This window comes from Engystomops pustulosus, chromosome 2 (assembly GCF_040894005.1).
Source record: "Engystomops pustulosus chromosome 2, aEngPut4.maternal, whole genome shotgun sequence".
Lineage (NCBI taxonomy): Eukaryota > Metazoa > Chordata > Amphibia > Anura > Leptodactylidae > Engystomops > Engystomops pustulosus.
The window spans coordinates 83,136,851-83,160,275 of record NC_092412.1 but is presented as its reverse complement, the minus strand read 5'-3'; the positions used below and the strand labels follow the sequence as shown (position 1 = coordinate 83,160,275).

Genomic DNA, 23,425 nt, shown 5'->3' with positions numbered 1-23,425 from the left:
GGAGCTGTATGAGGTGTGATTTAGACTCAATTTGTTTCTTGAGTGAAAGTTGAGCGCAAATTTGAATCGACTGAATTAACCCATACAGTTGCACCCCACGTCACGTGGCGGCGGCGGCCACGCCGTGACACATGGTAGTATACATCCGAGAGGGTGAAGGTGGGGGGTGTGCACCTCCAAAAAAAATTTAACTTTCGCAATAGGGCTGTGAGCACACCATTACATTAGAGCCCGTTCACATCTGCATTCAAGGTTCTGCAGTTTCCATTTTTTAAAGAGGACCCGTCATGCAAAATAACCCCCCTAAACTAAATATATTTTCATAAACTGCCATTAGAGAGCATTGCCTCTATCTCTTCATTGTCCCTCTATATGCCTGTAAACCCAAGCAATGAGGTCCTAAAGCTGTATGCAAATGACCTGTGAAATGTCCAATGAGTCCTTAGCACACTCAAGCTGTCCAGCTTATTCATGAGTGGGAGGTACAGCCACACCCCCAGTGCATGACTGACAGCCTGTGTAATGATGTGAGGCTGTATAATGATGTGCTTCCTGGTGCTGGTGGCCACGCCCCCTGCAGCCTGTGTGTGTTTAGAAGAGATACAACTGCTCCAGGCAGCCATGTTATAGCAGAACATGTCAGGCACTTGTGTAGCTGATGTCTGTGTCTCACACATGTTATAGCAGAACATGTCAGGTACTTGTGTAGCTAATGTCTGTGTCTCACACATGTTATAGCATAACATGTCAGGCACTTGTGTAGCTGATGTCTGTGTCTCACACATGTTATAGCAGAACATGTCAGGCACTTGGTAGCTGATGTCTGTGTCTCACATATGTTATAGCAGAACATGTCAGGTACTTGTGTAGCTAATGTCTGTGTCTCTGTCTATTAGGAGAATGCAGCATGTCAGCAGATACACTAACTATGCTTTACTATACATTACACACAGACATGAGCAGGGGGAGGAGAGGGGAGGGGTAACAACGGTGACATCACTGCCGCTGATCATGTGACCAGGCTCATTTACATAATAAAGAATAGATAATTTTATAATGATTAATGTATGAATTCACTAGATAAAGGCTGAGATGGGATCCTTGTGAGCTGCTCCAATAGGTAGTAGTGACAGGACTAGTGACAGAAACCTGATGACAGGTGTCCTTTAAATAATGGATTGTAATATAAAGGTTTGTCTGGACATATCAATTATTTGCAAAGCATCAGTTTCTTTTAACAAATGCCTTTACCCTATCAGTTACAGGGAACGTGTCATCAGAAATTGACCTAATTAACCACTACCAGTACATTGTGAAGCAGATTTACACCTTCCAGATCATGTTTCTTTCATGACCCAGTGCAGTGGCATCATTCAGAAAATCGACTTTGAAGTGAGATTGGTTGTATAAAGTCATGGAGACGAAGAGCTTAACACTGAAGTCAAGCTCTCCTCACCTCAGAATGAAGGAGATCTGGTTAGTGACGTGTCTGGATGCAGGACCATCATTCACAGTGAAGAGGGCATTCTGAGGTGAAGAAAGCTTGACTTCAGGGTTAAACTCTCCGCCTCCTTGACTATATACAACTAAATTGTGTATCACTTCAGAGTTGATTTTCTGGACAATACCACCACACATGGGCCATGAAATACACAGATCTAGATCTAGAAGGTGTTCAGCTGCTTGATGACATAATGGTAAGTGGTTTATTAGGTCAATTTCTGATTTACATGGATTTTGCATTCCTTTGTTAATTACTTTATAGCCATCTGTTTTTTAAATTCTGCTTTGGCCACTAGAGGTCAATTGACTGGAAACTGGAATGTAAAGTCAGATCATCCTCAGTAGAAAAAAAAATTAAAAAGTGTGAACCTTGCGCAATAGAAAACAATATTAAAAATAGGACAGAAAGAGTCTTCTGTTAGCCTTCCAGAACTTCAGATGAAAATAAAAATACAGCGGTTTGTGTCCAACTATCCAATCAAATAATGGAAGGCCTAAGGGTGATGCCACACGTGCCGCTTAGTGTGTGTTTGCGAACGCAAACACAGACAAAGCCGCACCCACCGGGCGGGCCGCGGCCCGATCGCATCAGCGTTTCTATGGAACCGCCTGCGATCGGGATCGAGCCGCCGGTGGTTTGCCTTAAATTAACGCAAAACACTGCAGGAGTTTCCATAGAAATGCTGATATATGATCAGGCCGCCCCGGTGGGTGAGGCTATGCCTGCGTTTGCCTGTAAATGCAGACAAAGCAGCACGTGTGGCATCACCCTAACAGAAAAGGTAAAAGTAGATTCTAATGGTCACCATGACCATTGAATGTAAAGGGGGAAAATGGATCCATAAGTCATCCAGTATTAAAGGAAACTGCAGAACAAAAGCCTGAACGCAGATGTCAGCTGTCCCTTAGAAAGGCTGGCCGAGGATACCTTCAAAGTCACCCCCACCAAACATCAAGTGATCAGCTTTAATCAGTAGCACAATACACATGAAAGCAGTTTATTCCTAACAGAACCAAATAAAAATTATACTGGTCCAATTAAAACTTGTGTGCTTTTAGTTTACAACAACATGCTGGGTTCTTCGGAGAACATATGCTCTTTGCACTTCTCTCCACTCCACTGAATGCTATGATACAGGCTTTTAACAATTTTGTGCAAATTGTAAAACTGGAATGTGTTATATGTATTATATCAAGGAGCTCAGGACCAGACCCAATCATATTGGTCTAATGTGAAAATAAATCTTTTTGCAAAATACATAGAGCGTTCCGCCATGTACTATATAATACACACATCCCGCGTGCCGCCATACGCCATACAATACATCCCGCGTGCCGCCATACAATACATCCAGCGTGCCGCCATATGCCATACAATACATCCAGCGTGCCGCCATACGCCATACAATACATCCAGCGTGCCGCCATACGCCATACAATACATCCAGCGTGCCGCCATACGCCATACAATACATCCAGCGTGCCGCCATATGCCATACAATACATCCAGCGTGCCGCCATATGCCATACAATACATCCAGCGTGCCGCCATACACCATACAATACATACAGTGCGCTGCCGGGAGAGGAGGGACGGGAGGAGGCCAGAGACAGGAGAGGCGATCCAGGTGGCTCGGGACGGAGCCGACGGGGCAGTTACAGCTGAGCCGTGGTGAGTGCTGGTCACCAGGAGATGCTGCCGCCTGAGGAGAGTTTCTCACCTTGCCTCATGGTAGGTGCGCCCCTGCCTCCCCTTCACAAATACTTGATACTTTTTCACTCGGTCACTGTGATTTTTAACATTTAAAAAATTGAACAAGTTCAAGGGGAATGAAAACACGACTTAATAAAGTGTTGCAGAGCTTGATCTGAGTTCTGTCATAATGTATTCAATGCATTCTTGATCAGTTTTACAGTGTTTTTGCAACACGTGTTATAAAAAAAAAAAAAAAAAAAAAAAAGACTGATGACTGTGGTCTATGACAACGGATCCATGAAAAAGCATTGCATTTTTCTCGGAGTATGATGCATTTTTAAGCAGGGTGTTTTTCACATGTGTATATTAAAGTGAACCTGTAATCAAAAATTGACCTAATAAACCAAACACCAGTAGGAGGAGAGTTTAACAGTGAAGTAAAGCTCTTTGTACCTCTGAACACCTCGTAGAATGTGATTGACATCATGCCCCAGACTTCAGGAAACCAGGACCATCAATTACAGTGAAGGGGGAATTTTAAGGCAGGGAAAGCTTGACTTCAGTCTTAAGCTCTCCGCCTCCTTGACTTCATAAAATCAAAGTTGATTTTCTGGATGATGCCACCATACCAGGCCATGAAAGAAACATCATCTAGAAGCTGCTCAGCTGATTGACAACATACTGGTAGTGTTTTATGAGGCCAATTTTTGATGACCGGTTCACTTTAAAAGAAAATGCATGTTCCACAAGTCAGAAACAAGTGTGTTAAAGACAATTGTAAAAAGGGCCGTGAAACGCATGCGAACGGTAAACAATCAGATGTATTTCGCTGGAACCGCTATTGAGATTGGACCAAGGTACACCCCCATGCACTTGGAAAAGCAGTGTTGCGCCATTGCAGCATGTGACCGCACCCTAAGTATTTCTACCAATTAGTTTCACAAATAAAAAGAATAAAGGACCTTCACTTCTTTTTCTTTACCAGTCCCATGGCAGTGAACAACACAATGTCACTTTACACTGTTCCATTTTTAATACTTTGCGTGTCAGAACCTTTAAACATGGCAATATCAACTGAAATGTATAAATCACAGTAAATATCCTAGCCCAGTGGTGGCAAACCTATGGCACGGGTGCCAGTGGTGGCACTCTGAGCCCTTTCTGTGGGCACCCAGGCCTTCACTCCAACAGTTTGCCATAAAGGACCAAGTTTCCTCCTGTGGTCCAAGTCCACATGCCAAGCTCAGCGCCATTTTAAAGCAACATCCTTGGGTGCCAGGACTACAGGAGGAGCGAGAAAATGTGGATAGAGATGGATTATTGTTGGAGCACCTTCTTTGGGTCCTCTGATTCTTTCTCTTCAGGGGACCCTGGAGGGAAGTTACAATCCAAATTTCTCCATCATCTTTCTATTGTATTGGTGAACTCAGGCCGCCAATACAATTAAAACCTGTGATGCAAAAAGTTTGGCACTTTGCAACATATAAATGGGTATTGGTTGTAGTTTGGGCACTCTGTCTCTAAAAGGTTCGCCATCACTGTCCTAGCCCATCCAAGTATGAGAAGTCCTAATTCATACTCGAGTATAAGCACAGTTTATCAGTACAACTTTTGTGCTGAAAAAGCCAAAAAGCAGATAGCAGGTCCATGACATTGGGGGAGGGCCTCCTCCTCCTCTTCTGACAATGACCATGGTGCCATTGAACAACAAGTACCTGACTGTCCGCAACTCCTCTGCTCTACATGCTTAACATGGTGAGAGTACCCAGGCCGAGGACTGGAGGACTAAACAGACCAGGGCCGAGGACTGGAGGTCATGGACACGGGCCCAGGGTGGAAGCTGCAAGAGTTAAAGGACACCTGTCATCAGGTCTGTGTCACTAGTCCTGTCACTACTACCTGTTGGAGCAGCTAACAAGGATCCCATCCCAGCCTTTATCTGGTCAATTCATACAGTAATCATTGTAAAATCATCTATTCTTTATTATGTAAATGAGGCTGGTCACATGGTCAGAGACAGTGATATCACCCCTGTTCCCCCTCCCCCCCCTGCTCATGTCTGTGTGTAATATATAGTAAAGCATGGCTAGTGTGTGTGCTGCATCTGCTGACATGCTGCATCCTCCTAATATACAGGTGAGAGACACAGACATCAGCTACACATGAATCTGACATGTTCTGCTGTAACATGGCTGCCTGGAGCTGTTGTATCTCTCCTACACACACACATGCACACACAGGCTGCAGGGGGTGTGGCCACCAGCACCAGGAAGCACATCATTATACAGCCTCACATCATTATACAGGCTGTCAGTCATGCACTGGGGGTGTGGCTGTGCCTCCCACTCATGAATAGAGTGGACAGCTTGAATATGCTAATGCTTCATTGGACATTTCAAAGGTCATTTGCATACAGCTTTAGGACCTCATTGCTTAGGTTTACATGCATGTAGAGGGACAATAAAGGGATAGAGGCAATGCTCTCTAATGGCAGTTTATTTAGTTTAGGGGGGTTATTTTGCATGACGGGTTCTCTTGAAGCTTCAGTGCCCCTGTAAACAAACAGGATCACGTGTACACCAATGGCCAGTTTCTCTACAAGTATAACCACTTGGCAAAGAATCCACTGTGCACTTTTGCTATCAAGGCTCCAATGGGCCCAAACATGTGACAATGATTTTAGTTCTGTAATCCATGTAAGAAAAATCTGCATTAACAAACCAGCACATTGAGCATCAAGCGGATGTCAGGGTTTATGGAAACAACTGAACATTATTTAATAAATAAAAATAGAAAATAATAAACCATTTTTTTCCCCCAAAGACCCACCTCACTCCAATAGGAACACTGCATAAAGGACAATTCCATACATCATAGTGATCTCTGTTTTTAGCAATAATAACAACAGTCATTTCTACCATCGCTCAACACTAAACTGCTATAAATCAATCCCAGCCATAATAACTCCCAGCAGACATGGACTACACCCTGCCGTTAAGTTCCAGATAAATGATGGGTCAAAGTATGACAGATACAGCCTATTCCGCAACTCCCAAAACAACGATTAACCGGGTTACGTTCACTTCTTACCATGACGGCAATGATAACAACTGAAACCACAGGATGTCATTCAACCCTATAGAGAGATACCACCATATGGCTTCTATATTGAAACGGGTTCAGGAATTATTTGGTCAGGAATTGTGATGAAAAATCCAGACAATTACAGCCACCTCTACCCATCCTCGCTGCTATGCTGCTGCTCTGGTCCTCCCTGTCCGGCTTTGTTTACATGATTGTGTCACTAAATGTATCATGTACCTTATGTGACCACTCTACACTCATATACAAAGCCAAGCGGGGAGGACCAGAGCTGTGGTGCTGGACAACACATGGAAGGACAAGTTCTTATGTTATGATATCAACCTTAGTGGTTCTGGCAATATTCTGAGGATCTCTTGGGTACTACAGCATAATTCATGCCTTCAATTAGAGGTGCTGCACCCCCCAGTAACCATAGTAGGGCTCCCCAGTCTCTATACCCCAATATCTACCTGCCTTCCAATAAACTCCAAAGTTCAACATTTTCAGTGCTCTAACCATACAAGTGACAACTTAATAGATTCAGCCAAATGCCCACACTAGCCTGTGGCGAGGTGAATCTTGAGGGTCCTATGCGCCAGTGCAAACAATAACAGGTATCTCCTTCACCTTGCACTACAGGGAATTACTATGTTTCACATGGGTGGCTGCGGGACACCGACTGCCGCCGGTCTGTCAGCCTACGGGACACCGACTGCCGCCGGTCTGTGACACCGTGGGCCAGTGACTGCCGCCGGTCTGTGACACCGTGGGCCAGTGACTGCCGCCGGTCTGTGACACCGTGGGCCAGTGACTGCCGCCGGTCTGTGACACCGTGGGCCAGTGACTGCCGCCGGTCTGTGACACCGTGGGCCAGTGACTGCCGCCGGTCTGTGACACCGTGGGCCAGTGACTGCCGCCGGTCTGTGACACCGTGGGCCAGTGACTGCCGCCGGTCTGTGACACCGTGGGCCAGTGACTGCCGCCGGTCTGTGACACTGTGGGCCAGCGACTGCCGCCGGTCTGTGACACTGTGGGCCAGTGACTGCCGCCGGTCTGTGACACCGTGGGCCAGTGACTGCCGCCGGTCTGTGACACCGTGGGCCAGTGACTGCCACCGGTCTGTGACACCGTGGGCCAGTGACTGCCGGTCTGTGACACTGTGGCTCTGTCGGACTGTGGGCCATTAACTGCCGGTCTATAAGGCCATGGTCCAAGGCCCTTCATCTTTTCTTCTCACACATGTATAGGTGCAGTATGTGCTCCCTCCTCCGCTCAGAGGACACAGCACAGCTGCCATACTAGGTGTGCAGCATTAGATGACAAGGCCTGCTGCCATCCCAGCACAGGGTGACATGAGGCAAGCAGGTAATGGGAAACAATGGTAGGAGCGCAGCGGCCCATGGCTCTGCATCCTGTCCACACACATGTGACATCACGCCTGCCATGACGTCACGGGCCGTCCAGGTGACTTACCACTTGGTAGCGGCTGGCCGGCTGCAGGTACTGGTGATCCATGACCACTCGTCTGATGTCGCTGTGCCGCTTCCTGTGTGACGGGCGGCGCTTCCTCCCTGTATGTGTCACCTGTAATCACAATGTAGTCTCTAGCGCGCTGCACTGGAAACCTCCGCTAAGGTCTGCACCACCTCCCGCCCCCGTGCTTCCTCAGCACCGCCCCTGAGGCGTGGCCATCACGATGGGCGTGGCTTTCGGTTACTATGGTTTTGTGTAAACGCTGGAAATTCCGGCAGCTACGTCATGACGCAGATGCGCGCAGATGCCGGAGACCTGGTGACAGTACGGACGTGAGATTACACAGTCATAAGTCCCAGCTGTGAATGTCTCCGTCTTCTTTGTTACAGACAGGGGCCGCTCTAATAGTTACAGTCACGTGCATTGGATGTTTTTTACTCCCGATCTTCCAAAACCCAGACCCTTTTTTATTTTTGTGTTTACAGGAGCTTCTGGGGCTTGTTATCCGCAGAATAGATGTTACTTGCTATTGGCATCACTAATATTCCATAAAAAATACTTGGAAGCTGAAAATCCACATAATGTGAAATTATGGAAAACCACAATTGTGCCATTTTCTCATCCTCCTTGTTTTTGCGACTTTTGCTATGTGGTTCAATGACACCTCCCTTTTCCACCAACCCATAACTTTCTTATTTGTTGAAATATGCAAGAAATATGGAGGGTAGATATAGGTCCCTGGGTAATGGATGGGGAGCCCGTGATAGTGACAGCCGTATCCAGGGATCAGACAGAGGCAACGTTGTGCAAAATAACTCGCAGTTCTTTATTGAACAGCAGGTAGCAGGCGCTGGAGTGGCCATGTAGCGTGGTCAGTAGGAATAGTGCAGCAGTCTGATAGTATATGTAGCCTGGGATAATTGAGATGGAGCTGTGTCTAAACTGTGGAAGCTGCAGCTCTTGAGTCTCCTGGGATTGGTTTCTGTGACAGCACTGAAGGTGTGCTCCACACTCACTCTCTTCACTCTGTCCATGTGTTCAAAGACCATGTGCTCCCCCTGCACAGGGGTTTTATACTCCCCGGGGCCATCTTAGCCCCTCTCTAATCACAGTGTGATTGGCTGCTTTCAACCTGTTTATCTATTAAGATAATTGGGAAAAAACGGATGCATTCTAAAAACGCATGTGTTTTTAAACAGACCGAATAAGCAAGCTTAAAAACGGACCAAAAACACCATGTGTGGCATCACCCTTACAATACAGCCACATAATTGGATAACATCTTACACCCATTTAACTATTGCCTCTTTAGGCAGAATCTACAGCTGCATTTACACAATGCCCAGATACTAGAACCTTCATAGAGGGTTCGCAACTCCCCCTAATAGCTCCTGACCTGGAGAGGGCGCTATTCACAACTACCAGCCTGCCTATGTATTGGCAGAGGTGTTGCATTTTCATTGAAACCATTTTACTATTTTGGCAACTATACAGTTTGATCACCTTTTATCAAATTTTTATGGGTTGCAAACTGGTGAAAAACAAGCGATTTGGACATTTTTTTTTGTTAAGGCATTCACACCAGTCACAACCATAGGGCATTTTGGGATGAGGGAAAAGCTGATCTTTTAATCTCTCTTCATTTTGCCATCTGTGTAGGAGGCTCTCCACCACCTTGCGTCTCAAAGCTGAAGCTGCAATTGATGGTATTTAGATACAGTAATATTTCCTTAGCGATCTGTTCTGGCGGCATTGAGTGCTACTACTATCACTGGCAGGGGCCCCGGCCACAGAGCTAGGTGTATGGCACAAGTGTCACTTTTTTTCTAGTACTTGTGTTTAGGTTTTGGCCTCCAGATGTTTGCTATAGATTCAACCTCAGGTTTGCATGAACTTTAGAATCAGCAAGCCAGAAATATATATTCATTATTATTATTTTTTTAATGAAAAGAACACCTGAGGACTGTTCATTTACTGTGTTATCATGTATTGTTTTATTATCTTGTATTATGATAAGTATCATTATTTAATATAATCACTTTCTACTATACACAGTCTTTGATCAATGTAATAAAGGTTCTTCACCTCTGACATTTGCTTTCCACTCATTGAAGCAATGCTGAAATCAAATCATAGAGCCTGGTTTCAGGTAACATCAACAACTTCCTGGTGACATTTTAAACTGATTCCCATCTCTTCGTGTTGGATCCATCACATTCAGATTATATATCACTTTTGCAAGAGAGCACACGACCCTCAGTGTGCTTCTAAATTTATAGACCGTTTCATCAACATCATCCTGGGCCATTTCTATATTTAGATGAACTCAATGCTTCTGTGTTGAGGCTCAGACATAGGGGTCGACCATATGCGGGTGATTTATGGGTCTTTACAGTGGACGCCTCTGGAAAATGTCTACAGTGTCTGGAGAGTGCAAAAAAATCATGAAAATGATGCAGGGCATGGCAAGAAATTATTGTCCTGATGGTGCAGTGGAAATGAGCTGAATCTACAATCTCCCAAAAACCTTGTAAGCCCCATGTGTTCAATGTACTGGACATTTGTGACTTACGGTAGATTTCATAGAATGCGAGTAGTCCCTTTCAGCCTGTGGTTCATATTGCACCACATTGGTGTCGCTATTCATATTGCATGAAGGGATTCCTAGCATTATATTTTGCAATGATTTTGCAGTGAAAAACATCTGCAGTCATACGCCCTATCCCATTGGTCGGGCATTAAAAACTAAATGGCAAATTGAAAAATCCATTTTCTTTTAAATTAATGTTACATTTATTTTAACTATGGGACCGACAGGCTGGAGGACATCCCTTCAAGCAGGGGTAGTGGAGACCCAGCGGAGGCTTCTGAGACAGGAGTTGGCGCTGTGGCAGAGCAGCCAGAAGTTTATATGAATTGGCCAACAACACCAAGGCAGACAAAAACTCCTGATGATACAATTTGCTTGGCACCCAAAAACAGTGGCATCAGAATTAAAATTGAGCTGCAAAGCCACTCTAATAGGGGCACTCCAAGTTTTAACAAATCTGGGTACAGCATTCAAGTCGTGTCCAAATATTGAGTGGCATCGTCAAAGTAGTCCTGATTCCTGGAAACCCGCAACAATTTGGATCTAGTCTTGAGCTGTCAGTTCACGCAGGTTTGAGTGGCTCCCAAATCACTTCACAAGTCATTTGTACAATCATTGAAATGGTGGAAACACCCTACAGGAACTTTATATGTAGGAATGCAAATTAATTCTCAGTGGAGAGAAACCTTAAAAAGAAATCAAATTAAATTAAGAAAGCAGTAAAAAAAGTTGTATTCAAAAAATCAAAAATCCATTACTACAAAAACTGTGATTAAACAGGTTACATACAGTTGTCACATGGTGCATATTTGCAGCCAGAAAATGGCCACAAATACAGAACCGCAAATGCATATGGTCATGTAAATGTGCCCTTAGGCCCCTTGAACACAAAGATGTGCTTGCCTGGGTTACGAAGTGGCGGGGTGAGCTATCCTCTATGACAACCCTCCCCTCTCCACAGAAAGCCACCCAGCCAGACATGGTGTACTCACCACACCGCATAAACCTCTATGAGGGATGTGAAATGGCTACAGATCACAGCCCCCAAAAAGTGTAAACAACGTATCCGTTACAAAAAAAAGTGTAAACAACGTATCTGTTACAAGTGTTTGTCCTCTGGATGTGTCCTGTTTTTCCCCTGTTTCTCCCCCCCCCTGTGAGGGCACAAACAAACCCTCCCCACCAGTTTCCTGGCTTCTCTGACCCACACGCCACTTTGGGGGTGTCAGGGCAGGGGTGAAGGAGTGTTTCTATAATGCAGATGTAGGGGAGAAGTAGGAAGAGTGCAATTAAAATGTAATCTTTATTAAAATTATTAAAATAAGTGAAAAAATTATTCCAGTCACAAAATGCTCTTTGCATAAGTGAAATACTGTTTGCATAAAATAACAAACACGACTGCTGAATCCTGCAGTGTATTGCTGGTGATGGATAATTATAGTAATGGGCCCCACCATTGTTATGTCATAACACCCCTCTATTGTGTGAGTGTCCCCTTGAAATGCTTCATAGCAAGGAGGAAGAGCAATTTGATTTGGAGCTGGCACTGTCGGGCTCTGGAATGTGTGTGTCTTATTGTAACATCTATGTATTTGTTTGTATACACAGCCAGAGACATTCTATTCAGTATTGATACAAACCCTTCTATTATTTATAAACAAATAAGCAAGGTGTTCACCTTCACTCACTAGGCTGCAGCACTCCCCCCTCTCAGAGCGCCCGCCAGGACACATCAATATTGAATACAATGTCACTGGCTGCGTTTACAAACAAATAAATGAACGTTACAATTAGACACAAAGCTCTCAGAGACCGAACAGGGCCAGCTCCTATCATTTTTTTTCTTTCATGCTATAATATAACAATACTGGGGTCCCCCCTCACTATAATTTTCCCTCACCAGCTGTGCGAATATGTTGGATTTGTTATTTTATGCAAACAGCATTTCACTTACACAAAAGGTAATTTTCAGTAATAATGGAATCATTTTCCACTTCTTTTAATACATCCCTTAATTGAACTGGCTACCTATCCCGGTTCACCTCTTCCCCCATATCTGAGTTGCATTCAGTGTTTGTTCACATGTGGTGTTTTGGAGATGCATTTTCAAACGCATGTGTCTGAACGCATGCGTTTTACATATTAACATGCATTTGGCTGGTTAACATCTTCATTGCTGGAAGTGTATGTAGCTGTGAAAATGTTAACACACCTGCTTACACATCCACCAATGAAGATAAACGCCAAACGCATGGTAACATATAAAATGCATGTGTTTGAAAACACATCTCCAAAACACCACGTGTGAACACACCCTAACCCTTGGTGATATACACTGATGAGTATCTTTATACTGAATAAACCCTTTGTCATTGGCAAAAACCTGCTACCTGCCTCTATGATAAGTACTTCACCATTTGTATAGACTAGAGCAAACACATTGTACTTTGGATTCAACAAGTTCGTTCACACTTGGAAAAATGTTATGTTTTATTGTTCACATTCCACTATGTAATGAATAAACTATTTCAACTGTAATATTTCATCCATTAATATCTAGGATGTGTTGTTTAAAGGGGTATTGCACAAAGAAACAAAAGGTTTTTGTATATGAAATGTCTGGGAGTTACTGCATGTCCCACAGCCGTCCTGTGGTAATGAATGTCGCAGGCGTTGCGCGCGCACGTTCGCGCGCAGCGCAGAAGCGGCTTCTGCTATAAAGTTTAAAAAGTGTTAAAACCGCAATACCGCGTTTTTAACACTAACGGAACTAAGCACCGGCACCAGCTCACCCTGAGCTGGTGCTCGGTGTTTACAGCTTAAACCTACCATTTGAAATGGTAGGTTTCCTTTAAGGACACTCGACTTACATACAACCCCTAGTTACAAACGGACCACTGGATGTTGGTAATTTACTGTACTTTAGTCCTAGGCTACAATAAACTGCTATAACAGTGATCAGAGGTGTCTGCAATTAAGCTTTATTGTTAATCCAGGTTCTTATGACAACCCAACATTTTTAAAATCCAATTGTCACGGAGACCAAAAAACATTTGTCTGGGGTTAGAATGATAAAATATACAGTTCCGACTTACATACAAATTCAACTTAAGAACAAACCTACAGAACTTATCTTGTATGTAACCCGAGGACGGCCTGTATTGGTCTTAAATAAAGTAAACAAATAAGAGGGTGCTTAGTCCCATAGGGAACTTGTAGCTTCAATTTACTAAAGTCACTCATAAGCAGGAACAGGAGCTACAAAATCTGCAGAATACACGCGCCAGCCGCCGCAGAACCTCCCAAAACAAGCGCCAGCCACCGCAGAACCTCCCGAAACAAGCGCCAGCCACTGCAGAACCTCCCGAAACAAGCGACAGCCACCGCAGAACCTCCCAAAACAAGCGGCAGCCACCGCAGAACCTCCCAAAACAAGCGGCAGCCACCGCAGAACCTCCCAAAACAAGCGGCAGCCACCGCAGAACCTCCCAAAACACGCGTCAACCGCCGCAGAACATTATGATACACACGCCACCCACCGCAGAACATTATAATACACCCGCCACCCGCCGCAGAACATTATAATACACATTAGTTAAAGTGGATGCGCCACTTTTGTGTGGCGGCTACTCTGTGTCCCACAAGACTGCTAGACTGCTATTACTGCTAAGCCGGACCATGCGCCACATTTATTACCGAAGTGCACCACAATTTTGTCTTGGGTCCTAGCTATTAGATGTCTAAGCTGCTGCAGAACCTCACATTAATGTAGAAATGCAGTGATGGGGGAAGATATGAGGGGATGATGCAGAGGGGTCTGTAACACTAAGGGGTCAGTGCAGAGTGTGAGGAGACACTGGGGGGAGGGAGCACTTATATCTGGCTGCTGACTCCTTCTCCTCAGGTGCTGGATGTCTCCGGAGTATGCAGCTCTCTAGTCTTGTGTGTATGAATCTCCCGCGCTGGGCCCGGGACACACGCCAGATATGGGCCCCTGGTCTTGGCAGGCAGTGAAGCAGCTGCTACAGCTGTAGTAATGCCCCTGGATAGGAGCCCTGGCTGCTAGCCAGATGCGGCCATCAAAAGAGCCATATCTGGCTCGCGAGCCATAGGTTCCCGACCCCTGGTCTAAGGTCTAGAATCTTAGTAGAGAGACCTTTCTTGGGGTTTATTTTCTTATTTCACCTTATTTCCTCCATTCTTGTCAGTCAGTGTTGTGTAAGTCACCAAATTATGCCCATTTTCCCATAGTTATCTGTGACTCTTGAACCATTAGGCCATAAACTGCTGTTTGGGTAAACAGCACAACATGGGGAGGGGAGAGCGTAACGGCATGACGTAGTCACGCTGCACGCCGGTTTCTCGCCCGCTTTCTCAACCTCCCTGATGGCCGTGACGGGGGTAATAAGTGAAGGAGTTATGTCGGTCAGGGAAGATACTGCTGATAGCCGCTAGCCGCTAGTCGGCTGTATGCGGTACCTGCGGCTGATGACAAAGCGGAGGCTGATCCGGATGCCGGCGTGTGCGGTATTGTCTGGCTCTGTTTGGTGAGGAGGCTCAAGTGAGGTGCTAGGAGACGCTGTGGCGGCTCTGAGGCGGGGAGGTCCGTTTGTCCGTGGGAACACTACCACGTGTGGAGGATTCTCGGGTTCGGAGCGGGAGCGACGCGACCGGAGGAGGCTTCAACGATGATGGTGTGACCGGACTGCTGGGCTGAATTTGTCCTTGTCTACAATTGCTGCTTGCCTGCTGCTTGCCTACAGTGAAGATTTGGAACATCTTGGAGTGGTGTATACACAGAGTGGTGAGATGATCTGGCTTATTGTATTCTTACCCTGTGGTTACCACTAATTCAGGATAATGGATTTTGGACGGGGCTTCTCTTATCTATGTGTTGAAGACTAACCGGCATCAGAAACTAACTAATTAACATTTTTGGGACGCTAACTATTATCTACTAACTAACTTTTCCTCTTGTGCGGATATCCAGCCTTGATACTCAACTATGAGACCGCTATAGGCATTTACGTAGCAGTACTACTAATTCATTAACCACAATCCCGGTTACTACTAACTATTACTAACTACTAACTGCTTGGTATCTGCTATATACCTCTAATGTGGCAACGCCATTAATTTACTAAGTGGCTGAACAGATTGAATGGAATTATAGTTTTATAGTTTGTTATCAACCCATACCAATTATTATATGCTGCATTTAATAATCTGTTTTCTGCAATATATTGCACTTTAAACTACGCTAAAGTGGTTAATGGACCTTTATAAAGTGATACTGCCTAACATTGGTCAGGGTCTAATAACGGGCTTAGTGCAATAAGGGTCAACTGAAGAGCTTGATAGGCGGTTTTGTTTGTGGTACTTACGTTATCTAGGTTGGCTACAATCTGTTTTGCTAAGTGCTGCATCTGTAATAATTTGTTGCTACGTCATCTGTATTGGGTAAACTTGTGTGTATAGATTTATTTCAGGCCATTTCAGTCAATATTAGATTATATTCCCTATAAATTGTGAGGCTGTTATCCCTCGGAGTATCCCAAGTAGGGGTTTACAATGGGCCCCAAAAACGCATCAAGAAAATCTCTGGGGTCATCCTCCCCGAAAGAGAAGGGGGGTTCAAATAAAGCTGATAATTCAGCAAAAATAGACAAACTATGGAAATCCCCACCGGTAAAAACAAGAACACTGAGTAAAAATCAGGGAGCAGAGGGTCAAGACCCCAAGAATAAGTCTCAGGGATCGAGATTTGGGGTATTAGAGGGTGAAGAACAAGGAGAAGAGGAGATAGAGGTTGGCGGGGAAAATGCGATGTTAAAGGAAATATTAGCCTCAATCAAGGTCTGCAGTAACGCAATTGGAGAACTAACAGAACAGGTGGGGGCCCTAAGAGGAGACGTGTCTTTGTTGAGAGAGGACCTTAACAAGGTTAGAGAGAAACAAAAGCTGTCAGAAGAGAAAATATCCAAAATGGAAAAAGAAGTTAATGTCATAAAGAAAAATATGTGCTCCATGGAAAAAGAGAACACCTCTCTTAAAAATAGACTGACAGAGTTAGAGGACAGGTCCAGGAGGGCTAACTTAAGAATGGTTGGGGTCCCGGAGCGATCAGAAGGGGAGAACACGGTTAATTTTGTCAGGGACTGGCTCATTGAGAAAATAGGTAAAGAGAATTTATCACCCAATTTTGATATTGAGCGAGCACATAGGATCCCGACGGTATTGAAAATTCCCGGGAATACGCCACGAACAATTATATGTAAAGTGCTTCTCTCCAGAGATAGGGACACGATACTCAGACGAGCACGCGACCATAAAGAGCTCACAGTCCAGGGTGTCAAAGTGGCATTGTACCCTGACTTCTCTAGGGATACCTTACAAAAAAGAAAAAGTTTCTCTGAAGTAAAAAGAAGGTTAAGAGAAAAAGATATTATTTATTCCCTTTTACACCCGGTAAAATTAAAAATTCTATATCAAGATCAGTCCCATTTTTTTAGTACTCCTGAACAAGCCTCTGAGTGGATGGATTCAAAAGGGCTGTGATATAGACAGAAATATCTTTAGTTTTGATAAGGCCATCATCATGGGGGGGATGGGAAGCGGGTGGGAACGGGTTAGTGGCTCAAGTAGGTAGAGTTCTACAATTGTAGGACAGGTAGTAGGGAAGGGGGGGGAGGGTAGGGTGGGGGGAGGGTAGGGTGGAGGGAGGGTAGGGTGGAGGGAGGGTAGGGTGGAGGGAGGGTTGCTGGAGGTAGAAAGGAGTTGGGTTTTTTTTTTTTTTTTTTTTTTTTCTTCTTCTTCTTCCTCTCTTCTCCTGCCTGTTATGAGAAATGGGAATTATTAGGATTATCTCATGGAATATAAGAGGTTTGAAGGACCGATTGAAACGGTGCATCATTTTTGATTATATTAGTAAACAATTGCCTGCTATTGTTATCCTGTTGGAAACACATCTTAATAAAGATACTACATATTTAATAGAAAGAAGATGGGCAAGTCAAAGCTATAGCTCGGTTTTTTCATCCTTTTCTAGGGGAGTTACAATTTTGATCCACCGGGCTATTGAATTTAAAGTAATCGATTCCCAATGTGACATGGATGGAAGATATGTTTTCCTCCATGGTATATTGGAAGGTACTAGATGTGTTGTGGCAGGGATTTATATACCTCCCCCTTTTAGATATGCGGTCTTAGTGAGTTTATTACGGTTTATGGAGAAAGTGGGAGAATGTCCTATACTGGCGTTAGGGGATTTTAATTCAGTATTCTCTGATAGGGAAGATAGACTGGGGAAAAGTCAGTCTGCTAAACTGATGGTTAGGGATTCCCCTTTTTCTAGATTTTGCCACGAAATAGGGATGCTAGACGTATGGAGGCTGTTATATGGCGATAAGCCAGCCTATTCCTGCTTTAATCGCTCTCACGACTCTTTGTCTAGAATAGATCTTGCACTTGTGAATGAAGCCGCAGGCCCTTGGATAAAAAAAATGAGATATGATAATCGTTTGATCTCAGATCACTCCCCGATAGTTCTGGAGCTATTTGGCTCTATTGAACCACCTAGTCGATTTTGGAAACTTAACCCACATTGGCTGTCTTTGATAACGAATGAAGATAAAATTAAGAAAGATATAGGGCATTTTATTGAAGTGAATAAAAAAGGTAATAATTTGGCTCTGTTATGGGACTCATTAAAATCCTATTTGAGGGGCATCCTTAATTCTGAGGTGATTTTTCTCCGAAAACAGTTTGCAAAGCAGGAAAAACTGCTGAAGGAGGAGGTCAGAAAAAGTGAGAAGGATTTCCAGGGGAATAGATCACAAAATTCTTTAGATAAGTTTAAACAGGCACAAGAGCGGTATAACAAATTTATTTCTAATAAAGTAATGCAAAAACTTCTTTTTTTGGACCAGACAGCACACTGCGAGAGCGGGTTATCATCTAAAAGGCTTATACAGAAAGTAAAAAAACAACAGGAAGTAAACAGAATGCAGACAATTAAGAATAACGCTGGGGAAACAGTATACAGTCAAAGTGAGATTAAGGAGGCATTTTTACAGTTCTTTCAAAGTGTGTACACCTCTGATTTAGAGGAGTCTAGGGCTAATATAAAGACATATTTAGATAGTATTGATATACCTAAACTGCAAACGAACAAGAAAGATCAACTCTCCTCCCCAATTACGATTAAAGAGATAGAACAGACAATATCCTCTACAAGACGTAATGCCTCACCCGGCTTAGATGGATTACCTTTAGAGATATATGAAAGATTTGGTGCTATACTCCTCCCTCTCTTGGTAGAGTTATGGGAGAATGCACAGATTGTGGGACGACTTCCCGAGTCTTGGTATGAGGCAGGTATTGCTCTGATCGGGAAAAAGAATAAAGATCTGGCTGAAAGAGAATCTTATCGCCCAATCTCGCTCTTGAATGTAGATGCAAAATTAATGGCCAAATTGCTGTCTAATAGATTGAAAATGGTGGTTCCATTTTTAGTACATCAAGATCAGTGTGGCTTTGTGGGAGGGCGCCACATTGGAACTAATATTAGGCGGCTCTTTATGAACTTGCAGATGGGTCGGGGGGGGTCCCGCACCATCCTGTCGTTGGACGCTTCGAAAGCCTTCGACAGGGTGGAGTGGGACTTCCTCTGGGAAGTATTGGAAAGGTTCGGATTGGGAGATGGATTCGTGGAGTGGGTTAAACTTTTTTATGTTGATCCTAGAGCCTGTATTAAGATAAATGGGGATTTTTCTTCCTTTTTTTCTTTAACAAGGGGCACTAGACAGGGGTGTCCCCTGTCCCCTCTTCTATTCGCCATGTTCATTGAACCTCTAGCAATCAAGATTAGGGCTAGTAGAGGGATCGGAGGGGCAGGGGTTGGAGGCCCAGATGATAAGATTATGCTTTATGCCGACGATATTCTCCTCTGTCTTAAAGATTCGGGAGAGTCAGTTCCGACTGCATTGAGATTGATCAATGAGTTTGGTAGGTACTCCGGCTTTGAGATTAACGTTCAAAAATCAATATTGATGCCTCTAGACGATGATTCATTGACTAATCTAGGACAAGTAGATCTGAAAGTCTCCTCAACTATGGAGTACTTAGGTCTAAAGATCGGTACCAGGGTGGGCGATTACATAGCACTGAATCTGGTTCCTCTATTGACCAAGTTGAAATGCAAGGTTAATACTTGGAGCTCCCTGCCTCTGAATAGAGCAGAGAGGGTTACCTTAATAAAAAGTATACTATTACCACAACTGTTATATGTGCTATGTAACTGCCCATGCTGGATCGATAAGAAATGGTACGCCTTTATTCGGGCCATTATTAATAAACTACTATGGGGGAGGAAAAAAGTACGTATCAAACAAGAATACCTGATGAGGGATAAGTGTAAAGGAGGTCTCTCCCTCCCGTCTTTTTATCATTATTTTTTAGCTGCTCAAATCCAGTTCCTAATTGAAAATAAGCATAGCACGCTGTTTGAGACATTTTCTGGTATGGTAGGGAGGAGATTTAAATCAATTTTTGCCTTGCTGGAGTCAGGTCAACTAAAGACTCTCAATAGGAAAGAACTTCCAATAGCAGCATTGCTGATAAATACATGGAAAGAGGTGAAGGGGCTTCTAGGGATTCAAGGGGGTTTTAATTTTACACCTTTATGGGGTAATCTCAATATTCCAGAGTTCTATAAAATGGAAGAAGTTATATTTTGGGAAAAAAGGAATATTACCTGTTTGGAGCACTTGGGGAGGAACGGGGAATTACCTCCGTTCCAACACTGGGTGGATAAGGGTATCCTTAAGAAAGGTGAGTTATTTAGATACTGGCAGTTGGCCCACGCATATAGAAGGGAAAAAAATAAAGACATATTTAAGGTAGAGGGAAGTAGTAAGTTCACATTATTGATAGAGTTAGGAGTAATGCCAAAAAATTTAGCTAGAATATATTGTTTTTTTCGGAATAATATTGATATGATAATGGGGCATACTAGTCAATCTAAATGGTCCAATCAGATTGGAACGATTACTGAAACACAATGGGGGGAGATTTATAAGAATGTGATTAGGAGCACGATAAGTCTAAATCATAGATGTACACAATTAAATATATTATATAGGACACTTTTTTCTCCACAACTTATGTTTAAGACTGGGTTAAAGGATAACTCAAACTGTATGAGATGTAAGGCAAACAATGCTGATGTTCTCCATGTTCTATGGGAGTGTCCGAGGATTGGGAATTTTTGGAATGAAATCTATGAGTGCGTCGAGGCTCAGGCAGGTTGCTCTTTACCACGCATAGTTACTCTCGGTATCTTGGGACTAATTCCAACTGATATAGGTTCGAGATGTAAAAGAGATCTGGTATTAAAAGTGTTATTTTTGGCAAGACTGGTGCTGATTAAACATTGGAAAGATGCTAAGGCTCCAGTAGTAAAGGAATGGCATCATTTAGTAGAACGAATAAAGACATATGAATGTGCATATGAAAAACATTATAGAAAGGGGAGAGGCCTTAATGAACTCTGGGACCAGTGGAATTTATGAGGAGGGAGAGGAATATGGATAATATAGGTAAAGGAAATAGAGGAATTGAACTTCGTTTTTTTTTTTTTTTTTTTTTTTCCGACTATCTCCAGCATGGGTGGTATGGGTGGGAGAGGGTGGTATGGTAAAATTGGGTGTTATGATAGATATGATAGAACAGCACAACATCTGCTATCAGGGCTGCATCTGCCATGAGGCAAAATGAAGAATCTCGCCTCAGGCAGCAGATGTCTGAGCCCTGAGGGAGGAAAAAAATATGGGACCTTAATGTGGGTGATTCGGGTGGGGGTGGGGCAGAGAGGTCTGTTGTGTTATGAGAGGTCTTTATGGCTTAGGAGCACTGTTATTAGTTTACTTGATGCTGTAAGTGACTTTGGATTTTATGGGTGCAGTGCGGAGATGTGGTGCTGGGAGCTAAAGACATATGACAGAAAATTCAACAGTCATGGGTGGGAGAAAACATAATGATTACCTCTTCTTTTGGAGCAGATCGTCACCTGTGAGATACTAGATGCCACTAATGTCTGTGTCACTAACTGACTGCAGTAATGGCCAAAAATTAATTTTTACAAAGTCTACTGCATCAGGTTTTATAATGGCAATTTGCATATACGGTACTCCAGAATGTTATAAAGAGTGATCAGCTTAACAGCAATTAATTGCAATGTCAATATTTGCCTAGAAAATGAACTTTTTCCCCCAAAACACATTTCAACTTCATTGCAGGCCTTTCTTATAAGGAGCAGCTAACATCATTTCAGTGATTGCTCCAGTAACACAGGTGTGGTTGTTGATGAGGACATGGTTGGAGATCAATTCTTCATGATTAAGTAAGAATCACACCACTGGACACTTTAAAAGGAGGCTGGTGCTTGGCATCATTGTTTCTCTTCTGTTAACCATGGTTATCTCTAAAGAAATATGTGCAGTCATCATTGCACTGCACAAAACTGGCCTAACAGGTTAGAGCATCGCAGCTAGAAAGATTGCACCTCAGTCACCAATCTATTGCATCATCAAGGAATTCAAGGAGAGAGGTTCCATTGTTGCCAAAAAGGCTCCAGGGCGCCCAAGTCAACAATCTATGGCATCATCAAGGAATTCAAGGAGAGAGGTTCCATTGTTGCCAAAAAGGCTCCAGTGCCCCAAGAAGGACCAGCAAGCGCCAGGACCGTCTCTAAAAAGTATTTCAGCTTTGGGATCAGGCTACCAGCAGTGCAGACCTTGCTCAGGAATGGCAGCAGGCAGGTGAAACCATTCATGTGTTGCTTCTCAGCCAAGGGAATCGGCTCTCTCACAGTCTTGCCTAAAAACACATCCATGAATAAAGAATGGTACTAGAATGGTACCAAAACATAGAGATTTTGGGTCCATGGCCTGGAAACTCCCCAGATCTTAATCCCATTGAGAACTTGTGGTCAATCATCAAGAGACAGGTGGACAAACAAAAACCAACAAATTGTGACAAAATGCAAGCATTGATTGTGCAAGAATGGGCGGCTATCAGCCAGGATTTGGTCCAGAAGTTGATTGAGAGCTGCCAGGGAGAATTGCAGAGGTCCTGAAGAAGAAGGGTCAACATTGCAAATATTGACTTGCTGCATGAGCTCATTCTAACTGTCATTAAAAGCTTTTGTTACTCATAATATGATTGCACTTGTATTTCTGTATGTGATAAAAACATCTGACAAACACACATAAAAACACAGGGCAACAGATCATGTGAAAATATAATATTTGTGTCATTCTAACTAGCTGTTAGCACATATAGGGGCTCATTTACTAAGGGCTGGGACAGTGATTTTAAAGGGGTTTTTGGCATGCAACACAAATTGGGGGGGGGGGGGCTCGCAGGCATCAGAGGATTGTGGGGGAAGAGGAAACACCTTGCCTCTGGACAGCCTGGCCCACAGGAGCCCTATTCCTGTGCACTGACACCCATCAGTTGTTGGGATAGACAACAGTGCTTCACACGTCGCTAGGTACTGAAGAATGGGTCCCCCTGTTCAATTTCTGGGTAGGAAAATTGGGCATGAGGACAGAGCTTGCCTTCTATGCCTTGTCCTGCCCTGTGGCTGGTGAGCACGTCTTCAGCACCACCGGAGCTGTCATCACCGAGAAGAGGATCTGTTTCTCCACAGCAAATGTGGACATCCTAACATTTATCAAGATAAACAAAGCATGGTTCCAACGCAACTTGGTTTTGACAGTGTCAGAATAAGTTCTGCATTTCCAAAACTTCAACATAAAAGTTTTTAATTCCGAATTCCCATATCTTACAATTTTTCAATTCCAGATTTGCGGCACTTCAATTTCAAATAGTTTAAGTCCACCAAAGGAACTTTACGTTTTGAAATGTTTCCATTCCACATTCCCATAAATTCAATGTAATAATTGTGTCTGAATATCCAAAGTGCCTTTAACTGCAGTGAAAGGAAGGGTTTGTTGTTTCTTCGTTACTTCTTTCTCTGTAAATAAATGGGTCTGAACACCCAGAGCACCTTTACC

At 43.7% G+C, this 23,425-nt stretch overlaps 1 protein-coding gene across 2 annotated transcripts in view; it reads right to left on the bottom strand.

Annotated features, from left to right (window-relative positions):
• The window catches only part of NDFIP2 (Nedd4 family interacting protein 2), an 87,795-nt gene extending 79,803 nt beyond the window's left edge, over nucleotides 1–7,992 (bottom strand). Inside the window, exon 1 of one of the 2 annotated variants that reach the window (XM_072135410.1) lies at nucleotides 7,757–7,992. In XM_072135410.1, coding sequence (XP_071991511.1) covers nucleotides 7,757–7,798 — 42 coding nt within the window. In that variant the 5' untranslated portion in view covers nucleotides 7,799–7,992. The remainder of the gene's footprint in view (nucleotides 1–7,756) is intronic. The other variant, XM_072135411.1, reaches the window with a different exon arrangement.
• Between the last annotated feature and the right edge of the window lie 15,433 nt (nucleotides 7,993–23,425).